Here is a 10,647-nt window from a genome sequence, read left to right as displayed (position 1 = left end):
AAATTCCCTGAAAATATTTGTTAAGCTGTTTTAATGTGGATCATTTAAAAAACAAGTGGATCAGAAAAAAATTCCCTGAAAATATTTGTTAAGCTGTTTTAATGTGGATCATTTAATCATATAAACTGAACAAATTAGAAGAAGAAGATTTGGATAAATTATTATCTATATAATAAAACAACACATTCGTATATATGTTCTCTCTGGCTGGCCGGCCAAACGGCGGGACCGAATGGGCTGAAATTTTTTTGAACACTCATGGGTAGCCTGGGGGTGAAATAGGCTAACATAAATGAAATTTTTTTTCTTTTTTAAAATTTTTTTTTCAAATTTTTTTTTCTTTTATACGGGCAACGCCGGGCCCTTCAGCTAGTCTAGTATGAAATCTCAGCATGTGATTCCGGATCAACGTTAAAACCATAAACCATGGTACATTCAGCTGAAAAAAAGTCTAAACCTTAAATTTTCAAAATCAGTGAAAACAAGTGAATATAACATTGACATAAACTTTAAGGGAAATAATGGATTAAGATCTAGTGAGCTAGATATAAGTTGGAACATATTTAACCTGGATCAAATCTTCTTTCTCTTCAATTCTATCTTCTTTCCCTTTCATTATATCTTCTTTCTCTTCAAGCAAGCTAAAGTGATTAATAAACTGGATCCAGCTCAGGAATTCTTATTTAATCTGCATCTAAAAACTAGAAAAACCAAATAAAAAATCGTATCTAACCTTGTATCAATGAATGTTGTGCTAGCAAACAATTTAGTAAGAGAGAAAGATAAAATGATAAAAAATGGGGGGGGGGGCGAGGGGATATATTTTTGAAGGATTAAAACTCGACAAAGTTTATACGAATCTATGTTTTGTGACACAATGTAAGCATTTCTCCTGGAAATTGAGCCAAGTTCTAAGTTTCTCCTTCTCTAAATCTAACAAGGAACTTAATTTCAACTTCAAACCATTCTTTCGTTAAATTCTGTTTTCTTAATCTTAATTGATTTACATTCAATTTCAATTAAACTTCAATTTAATTTAATTTCCGTGTTATTTAATTTCAATTTAATTTCAAACTTTTATTCGAATTAATTATTGAATTATCTATATTTTTTTGTCAATTTCAGTTTCATTAACTTTTATAATGCCATTTCAACTAGATTTTTAAAAAATTTATTTCGATTTATTAAAAATTCAAAAACATTTTCATTCAAAGCCAGGATTTAAATGACACTTGAAAAAACGTTGATGTCTCCTAAAACTTCAATTTGTCAAAACCCTTCTTTCTGTTAAAAACTATTCAGTATAATTTCATACTCTATGGAGTTAGACTTGAAAGAGGTTAAGCTCCCAAAGGGCTTTTCACTCCCCAACCATTCCACTTTCCAATACAATAGTGTCAAAGGGAAATTTTCGCCGGCAAACATGTTGAAGATTCTCCACCAAAAATCAGTTAAATAAGATTGACATGTTCTATTCACCTTGGTACCTTTTTTATAAAAAATATATTAATTTTTTAACTTTGAAAATTAAAAGATATCAAAACTAAATTTCATTTCTGATGAATTTAAAATATCTTATTTTACATTTATGTACTTTACATTTATGTACTTTAGCCCCTCTTCTTCAATCTGTAATAGATGCTTCAACCAACTTCTTCACAAATCAAACTCAGGTCTTACAGATATAATAGCACTTGGGGCAATGCCATTAAATGGAGAAGGAATTTACCAGTTGCCACAAAAACTTATCAAACTTGTAATTTTAGATACTTGGAACATTTAATGCAACTGAAAGTTTTTTATAAAATCCTATCTATTTTTCTAGAAATATTTTTATTATTAAATTTTCCTTGTATCCTGTATCCATTTTTAATATACCATTAAAATACATGCAGAGGTATCCGAAAAAAATGATACTTTGATTACGACCAAAAAGATCTAAAAAATGGATACGAAAACCATTAAATCAAGGCAATATAAAAGTAAAGTTTCTAAATATTCATACTTTATAGGTAACCCAATTAATCTCAAAAACTGTCTTAACTCCTAAAAAAAACATTGCGATTCGAAAAGAAAATATTACTTTATAAACAGCTGTTTTATTTTCATAAAGGTCCAATTTAAAATCATCTTTTTTACAGCATAGAAATATCATTTACTCCCACACAAATCAGAACCAATGGAAATTTAAACCCCCAATAGATTCACTTTTCAGACTTTTTCATATAGTTTATATATCTGTTATTGAACCAGGGTAAACCGTTAGATGTTATTATCTCGTTTTGCAAGGTAGGATACGGAGAAATTCTGATAACACCATAAAAATTATCGCTTTGAAGAAGACGACATTTGAAAACGTCTGACGAATATAATCTTTTAATTTGGTAGATTTGTGTGGGAATCCTTAGTTCAGATCTAAGGCAAGTATGATATTCTAATTCTATAGAATAATTAATTTGGTGATACAAAAATCTAACAATATTATATTCATTTTTATTGCACTTTGTGATGTAGGAGTAAAATAAAACTTCTGACAAACTTTTTTTTAAATATGCCTACCGTGGCACTTCTTTTTAAATCAAGTGCAGGTTATTCCATATCTTAAGAAGTGCATAAGAGGGATAATATTCTCATCAGCCCTTATTCAATATGTCAAAGAAAGAAAAGATGAAAGAATAAATGAAAAATTAATATTAGAAAAAAGTTCCAGAAAGCAGGAACAGTAGGACTGGTTCAAAGAGTAATGGTTGCAACTGCACTCCTCTACGATTATCTTAGTGATACAGGTATTCTATAACTACAGTGAGAACCGGAAAACTGTGGAATAGGAAGACGACTTTTAGACTCGAGTTCAGACTTTAATGCTAAATGAATGGAACACAACAATTGTGCAGCAGACTCATATAACTTAAGGAATAAATTATCATGAGCTACTTTAGTAGAACATCAAATAAGCATAAGACTACATAAATGTCTTCTTAATACTCACAGTTTTATGGGTTTTCCTGTAAAACAAGTTTAAACTAACAGAAGAAAAGGAATCAATTACTTGAGTCAGATTCTAATTTTCTAATTTTTATATCTTAGCCACCTGCTAGTGTTAGCCTTTAAACTCTGATCTTTGAATCCTGCTGCATTGAGATAGATAGATAGATAGATAGGCAAAGTTTGAAATATCAAAAACTTTTGAAAATCTAGATTATAAAATCAGAGCTTGAGGTACAGTTGTCGTCGCATATATCAATACAATGGAGACTATTTTCGATTTCAATTTTTATTTATATCATCCTTTTTAACAGCATGGATACATATAAACATGGAAACAAAGGGAAGATAAATCTTCTCTTTGATTACTTGTAAACTAGTGATTTAAAAAACTCTTGTAAAAAAGTAAAAATTAAATAAAAGTGTCGTCTTTATTGTATTGATATAATCGCCTACCACTGTAAGTAATCAGTAGTTTTGAGAACAATGATTTACAACCAAAATATTTGTTTAGGTTTATTTGTAAAAGATTCTCCGATTAATGTGAAACAAATTGTTCACATTTTACAGTTGGAAGCTGGTCTAGGAATCAGGTACAGACACATTTATTAAACATGAGACTAACATATAGATGATAGCACTGGTACAGACACATTCATTAAACATGAGACTAAGATATAGATGATAGCACTGGTACAGACACATTCATTAAACATGAGACTAACATATAGATGATAGCAAAGATACAGGCTGATTTATTAAACATGAGACTAACATATAGATGATAGCACTGGTACAGACACATTCATTAAACATGAGACTAACATATAGGTAATAGCAAAGATACAGGCTTATTTATTAAACATGAGACTAACATATAGATCATAGCACTTGAACAAACACATTCATTAAACATGAGACTAACATATAGGTGATAGCAAAGATACAGGCTGATTTATTAAACATGAGACTAACATGTAGATGATAGCACTGGTACAGACACATTCATTAAACATGAGACTAACATATAGGTGATAGCAAAGATACAGGTTGATTTATTAAACATGAGACTAACATATTGATGATAGCACTGGTACAACCAGAGGTTTTAACAGAGGGGGGGTTGTATAGTTAAAAAATTCCAGATTTTTTGTGTTGTTAGATATGCGTTTAATGCAGAAAAGTTTCAAATGTTCAAGTATCACAAAATTTTGCACCTCCCCAACACATTTCCCTAAAATAACCTCTTGTTTATCGTGAAGGAATTGAGTATTTGACACAAACTCTGATATTCTAATTCCTATATCTTCGGATTCCAATGTCGTAGACTTTTGAAATTTCAAACTACGACTTCTGTTAAACCAAATAATATAAGTTTGCAATATCAAAGGTTTACGACATTGGGTTCCAAAGATATAGGGACTAGAAAATCGGAGTTCGTGGCAAAGACTCAATTCCTTTGTCCGTAAAAATGTTTTCAAAGAATATATATTGAGGAGACATGGTAGTTTTGGTAGTAAGGATCAAGACGAGCTGACCGCCAAGCTACAAACAGTTGACCGAACCAGTCTCAAGGAATTACAGGTACAACACTAATGACAGCTATTATTCTTTAAGATGATCGGGGCGGGGTATTTTTTTCAAAATCCGTTTATCGCACCCCCCCCCCCCCTCCCTCTGAACAGTATTTCAGGCCACCCTAAATTTTCAAAATTGTGGGTCGTAAAACATTTTAAAATGTTGCCTTTTTTAATTTTGACAATTACGTATATTATTAAATCATAAAGATTTATAAACAAACAAAGATATAAATACATATATTAAAGTTGTAGTTTAAATTTGTTTAAATTATGCACAAATAGGCGACATTGATCATTACTCATTAGATAACATATTTATCATTTCAGTTATTACGTAATCATCAAATCCTTCAACATATAAATTATTTGTTTTTGTATTTAAAAGTTCTTGTAAAACTGGAGATAAATAGAGAGTCTATTTTTTATATTTGAGCTGATCTTAAAATATAATTTAAATTATTTTTCAAACCCTCGAATTTAAACAATTGCAACAGTAATTTGTACTTGAAGTCAATTTGATATTTTCAAACCCTTTTTGATATTTTCAGGATAAAAAAGATAAAATTTGCATTTTTTTATGTTTAGGTTCAGGCCAAAAACCTGTTGAATGTCCTTAAGTTTTCAAATAAACATCTCAAGGTAACTTTTTCATTGTTATTATTACTTTTATTTTTATTGTTATCGTTTTTTTTCCTTTCATTATTATTATTATTTTTCTTACTATTCTTATTAATATTCTTATTAATAATATTATTACCTATTCTTGAGTACATATACATTTAGAGAAAAGGCTACGGCATTTGAGTCGGAAAAATCGTCTTCCTTATATTTCGAATTAATTTTAACAACTATATAGGATCAACTTTAATATAGTTTTAACAGTGTGTAATTTAAATAGGATCGACTTTAACATTGTTCCAAGAGTGTGTAAACTACATAGGATCAACTTTAACATTGTTCTAACATTGTGTAAACTATATAGGATCGACTTTAATATAGTTTTAACAGAGTGTAAACTATATAGGATCGACTTTAACATTGTTCTAACAGAGTGTAAACTATATAGGATCGACTTTAACATTGTTCTAACAGAGTGTAAACTATATAGGATCGACTTTAACATTGTTCTAACAGTTGTGTAAACTATATAGGATCGACTTTAATATAGTGTTCTAACAGAGTGTAAACTATATAGGATCGACTTTAACATTGTTCTAACAGAGTGTAAACTATATAGGATCGACTTTAACATTGTTCTAACAGTGTGTAAACTATATAGGATCGACTTTTACATGGCTTTAACAGCGTGTAAACTATATAGGATCGACTTTAATATAGTTTTAACAGTGTGTAAACTATATAGGATCGACTTTATCATTGTTCTAACAGTGTGTAAGCTATATAGGATCGACTTTAGCATAGTTTTAACAGTGTGTATCCTATCTAGGGCTTTAATGCTCTCTGAGGAGATGGAACGGTTGGTTCCAAGGATCCTAGCTCAACTCTATACTGGATCAACTACCCTTGGAAGAATTAGGAACCTCTCAAATTAAACTAGTTCAACAATATTTCGGCGAAGACGATTTGATAATTTTTTTCAAATCCAAAATTTCTCAATATCAGAAATTAAGTGAAATAACCAGAGAGCAAAACTTGTGTGTCTAGGAAACTCAAGTTTTATTGTCCAACGGGGGGAGGAATTTATAAATTTCCCTGATTTAAGATGTTTAATTTAACGTTTATCCACTGAGCATCTTAAGTTTATTGCTGAATCCAAAATCAAAAGTTTCGCACTCAAGTTAAAATACAAATATAATCTATTTAGGTGGAAACTTAATATTAGAACTTTAATGGGGAACCACTCAGTAAAAATATAAATTTTGAGAAGTGTACTTAACCATTTTGTTTCCTAAGTGGATTAAGTATTTACAAGGTTAGGGTATCTGCATTAAATCATGGAATAGGATCTAAAAAAAAAGATATTATCGCTTCTGACATAACTATCGTCATTTCAAAGGAATTAAGTCTTTGCCACAAACTCAAATTTTCTAGTCCTTGTATCTTTGCAACCTGAGGGCGTAAAACTTTGATATTTTAAGCTTAGATTTTTTTGATCTAACTGAATTCATATCAGGTCTACGAAATTGGTTTGCAAAGATATAGCGATTAGAAAACCAGAGTTTGTAGCAAAGACTCAATTTCTTTACACTACAATACAAGAATTCACTTGGTGGAAAGGATGTCTGGCACGTACGAAGGATATGTTCAACAAGTTATGCGAAAATTTATTTTAAGGCTCTTCTAGACGTCTTTATAGTCCTTTAAATAAAAAAAAATGTTTACTATGTATGTAATGTTTACCATTTCAATTTCTTGACCGGTTAATGTAGATTAGACGCAATTAGCTTTTCTCGGATCCAGTTTATGTTGCTTGTTATAAAGCCTAAAAAGCTTATCTACAGACTGAAACTTATCCATTTAAGCGTGTCCAAGAGGTTTGATAACCTTAAAAAGCCAAAGGAGGGTAAGCCTTTATCGTAGAAGGGGTCCTTGATAGTTTTTTTTTATAGTTGAAATCTACATTTCAACAAACAAATAAGAATCTTTTCCTAGGAGTAGGACCTCTTTGGGGCAAAAATTATCCAAATCTTTGCCATTTTTCAAATCTTGTTTTACAACTTTGTTTTCAGCCCCATAGCTGATGTCAAACTCATCAAAAATCCCCAACTATAAGAAACCTTGCGAATTTGGTTTGAGAAACTTTCAAATGTGTCAACGTACTGTTTGTGGGGTTTTTGTGGATTTTTTCTGCTTGCAGAAATTTCCTTTTTCTGCCAACACTCTCTAATACGCCTTTTTCCTTTTAACACACTTGTAGACTGTTGCCGCGGCAATATTATTGGCCATACCTCGTACTCCGGGTTTTCCGAATGAAAGTTTTTTTTTCAGTGAACTGTTTCATTTTTTGTTTATAACACAAAAGTTTAAAAAAGCGTTAAAAAAATAATTTGATAACGAGGTTTCAGAGAGAATAGTAACTATCTTCTACAGTTTGGAATGCTTCTAGATATCGCAATGCAGGTGATTAAATTTTTACTTAAAAAGATGCAAAATAACTTAATAAACTTAAAGGAGTTCCTGAACAAGCAAGAGGCAATTAAAATGTCGTCTTCGATCTTTGGTCAAATTGTCTATCGTTTTCAACCTAATTTTACATGTGGGATTCTTGAAGCAATAACTAAAAAATTACCAAAGTCCTGATAATTTCAAAATGTGGTAAACTAATTTATTTTTTAATCAACCTTTTTACTAATTTTTGACAACACTACGGAAACCAAGATTTGCTACGTTTTCCCGGAATATTTTTTTCTTAGCCGTCACTTGGGACGAAAGAAATCCATGTTGCGAAGTTTTTGTGAAGAGAGAAATTGTTTTGAACTCTAGTTTTTCTAATCCTTAAATCTTTGCAACCTGATGTTGCAGCCTTTTATATTTCAAACTTTGACTATTTAATCTAGCGGAATTCATGGATCGAAATATCAAAAGTATAAACCATATATATATATACATAATACATATATATAGTAACAGTTAAACTCTTAATAACGAATACATCGAAAGAATTCATCAAATGTCGTATTCTTCACTTTCTGATAATGGAATGTTACAGATATTTAGTTTTATAATAAAATGATTATATGGAGCTCTTTAAAACTGTTCCCGCAAATTCATGGCTATTTATTTAAATTTGCAAATACTGAAAAAGTATAAAACCCATTGAAAATTGTCAAGACGACATTTGACAAATTCTTTCGATGTATGGCTCATTTAGGGTTTAACTACCCTTTTTACAAATTTAAGTTTGATGATTTAAAACTGGCGTCTCCTGGACTACAAAATGACATCAGGAACAGATTTTATTGTGCAACTCTGCAATAAGAATTTAATCAATCAAAATCACGATATGTGTCATGAAAGTTATTTTTTTAATAAACTCTAACAAGATTCTTCAAAGTCAAATTCAATTTAATTTTTGGTCCAAACACTTATCATAATTTTTTGTTTGATGCATAGTTATGTGAAAAGACAGCTGGTTTTCAGGTAAGCTGAGGCAGAATTTAAAGAATTTGAGCGGCGGTTTAAATTTAAGCCGCGGATTAAATATGGTTGGTTCCACTTAAAATTGTATCAAATGTTTCAAGATTTAGGCCGGCGCTAAATTTAAATCGGGTTTTGGCGAATTTTGGCGGATTTAAACCGCGACTCAAATTCTTTAAATTCCATTTCTGGCAAATTTAATTCGGCGAAACATAGAGAATTTTTTTTATGCTGTCTTTGATCTGCAGGGCACTAATTCATGACTAAATATTTCTAACATTAAAATTTTGAGCTGATTTAATTCCGTAAGACAAAATTCATTGGATTAACTTAAAAATTATATGTTTTTACTAAAGATGATCACCTTCAGATTAAAGTTTACACTTTTTAGTTCAAATTCTATTTTTTAAGCTTAAATTCTGGATTTAGCTATTTGGGCTAAACAATTATCACAATTTATGCAATTTTTTGGCTATAAAGTAACGTATGCATATTCAGAATCCTTTCATATCAATAAAAAGATTTGAATTGAATTGAGGGTTACCCACAAAGGATGAGATTCCCTGAAACTTTAAACTTGTTTCTTTCTGTTCCAAATCAATAAATTAAGCCGTTGAAAGACTAAATTCAAGACAGAAGACTTAGTTTATCCTTGGAATCGTCATATCTTAAGAGTTTCTAGTCATCTTCACAGTCTCATCTTTTGTGGGTAACCCTGTATAAAACAATAATCAAATGTTGGATTAATTCATAGATTCATTAACAATAAAAGCTTATAGGACACTAGATAAAGTTTTATTTTAAGATTTAAGGGTTTTTCATTCACAATAACCCTGAGACTAAAGACCAAAGCTATCTCTCTGTCTTGTAATATAACGTTGCCTGCGCGGAACTCCTTTGGGCTTCTTCCCCTTCGTTCTTATTGTGAACGAAAAACCTAAATCTTGAAAAGACGACATCTAGTGTCCTTTTTGTTATTATTAATAAATATCTATTGTTATAATTAATCTATATGGAGTAATTCTTCATAATAAACACATAAATCTAAGCTGCATATTAATGTCGTCTTTTTTAGAGAGAATTTCAAGGAGAGTTTTCTAAATCTAAACCTGGAAAATCTGGCAGCCTTCTATATCAAACCAGGTACAGTGAACAGAGGATGAGACTTACCCTTGAGTTACTGGTTTCCGTGTAGTTTTATATTTCTAATACCGCATTTGCATAATCAGAGTTCAGAGACGACTGTACGGAATTTTTTTCAGACAATTTATCCTTACATTCAAAGATTCCAACATCGGGAAATTTGTTTCTTTCATAGCCACAATATTAAATATGTCATTTAAAGTCTATATTTGCGACAGAAAACTAAAGTTACAGGTCATCATGAAAGTCTCATCCTGTATGGAACCCTATATACAGGGTGTCCCAAAAAACATGGGAATTCAGTGACGAATTCGATATCGTCTTTTCAAATAATTCTTTGATTTAGTGTCAAAAATNTTACATTTTGTTTGTTAATGTTTTGACTGCAACCGGTTGTACTTAGTAAAACAAGAAAATTACAGTATACAAACAGAGTAAACTTGTCCGTATTCACTGTTCATCTTGCGGAGACATTATAGACACATCTTTTACACTTTTCAATAAATAAACTCTAGCAGACATAATAATATTATATGGCTTTTGAAAAATAGGTATTACAGTGCTAATTCATAACAAAGACGATATCGAATTCGTCACTGAATTCCCATGTTTTTTGGGACACCCTGTATATACACTATATACCATATAAAATATAAAAATCAGTAAATCAAATTGATCAGATCAGATTAGAGTTTTTATTCGAGTTTTAGGTTACATCATCAAAGTCACATCCTGTTTAGGTAAAAACTAGAAATATAATTGTGCATATAGTTTTACATATTGTTGTACAATTGTAATTGTAATTGTATACAATTTGATGAACTTATAGAGGCCTTTAGCT

At 30.5% G+C, this 10,647-nt stretch overlaps 2 protein-coding genes across 2 annotated transcripts; both read left to right on the top strand.

Moving 5' to 3' along the window:
* Positions 1-1,492: 1,492 nt before the first annotated feature.
* LOC111717473 (uncharacterized) lies at positions 1,493-5,204 on the top strand (the record flags this gene model as incomplete). Its single annotated transcript, XM_023492974.1, is given in 7 exon segments — positions 1,493-1,673; positions 2,254-2,289; positions 2,389-2,420; positions 2,698-2,786; positions 3,500-3,578; positions 4,482-4,569; positions 5,151-5,204. Coding segments are annotated over 7 exon segments (492 nt in total), but the record flags the coding sequence as incomplete, so codon positions are not given.
* Positions 5,205-6,012: 808 nt separating this feature from the next.
* Positions 6,013-9,806, top strand: LOC111717472 (protein FAM49B; the record flags this gene model as incomplete). Its single annotated transcript, XM_023492973.1, is given in 5 exon segments — positions 6,013-6,102; positions 7,592-7,646; positions 8,427-8,473; positions 8,640-8,666; positions 9,739-9,806. Coding segments are annotated over 5 exon segments (287 nt in total), but the record flags the coding sequence as incomplete, so codon positions are not given.
* Between the last annotated feature and the right edge of the window lie 841 nt (positions 9,807-10,647).

Source organism: Eurytemora carolleeae, unplaced genomic scaffold, assembly GCF_000591075.1.
Source record: "Eurytemora carolleeae unplaced genomic scaffold, Eaff_2.0 scaffold2606, whole genome shotgun sequence".
NCBI lineage: Eukaryota > Metazoa > Arthropoda > Copepoda > Calanoida > Temoridae > Eurytemora > Eurytemora carolleeae.
Note: the sequence above shows the minus strand (reverse complement) of the source record. Positions and strands in the feature narration are given on the sequence as shown.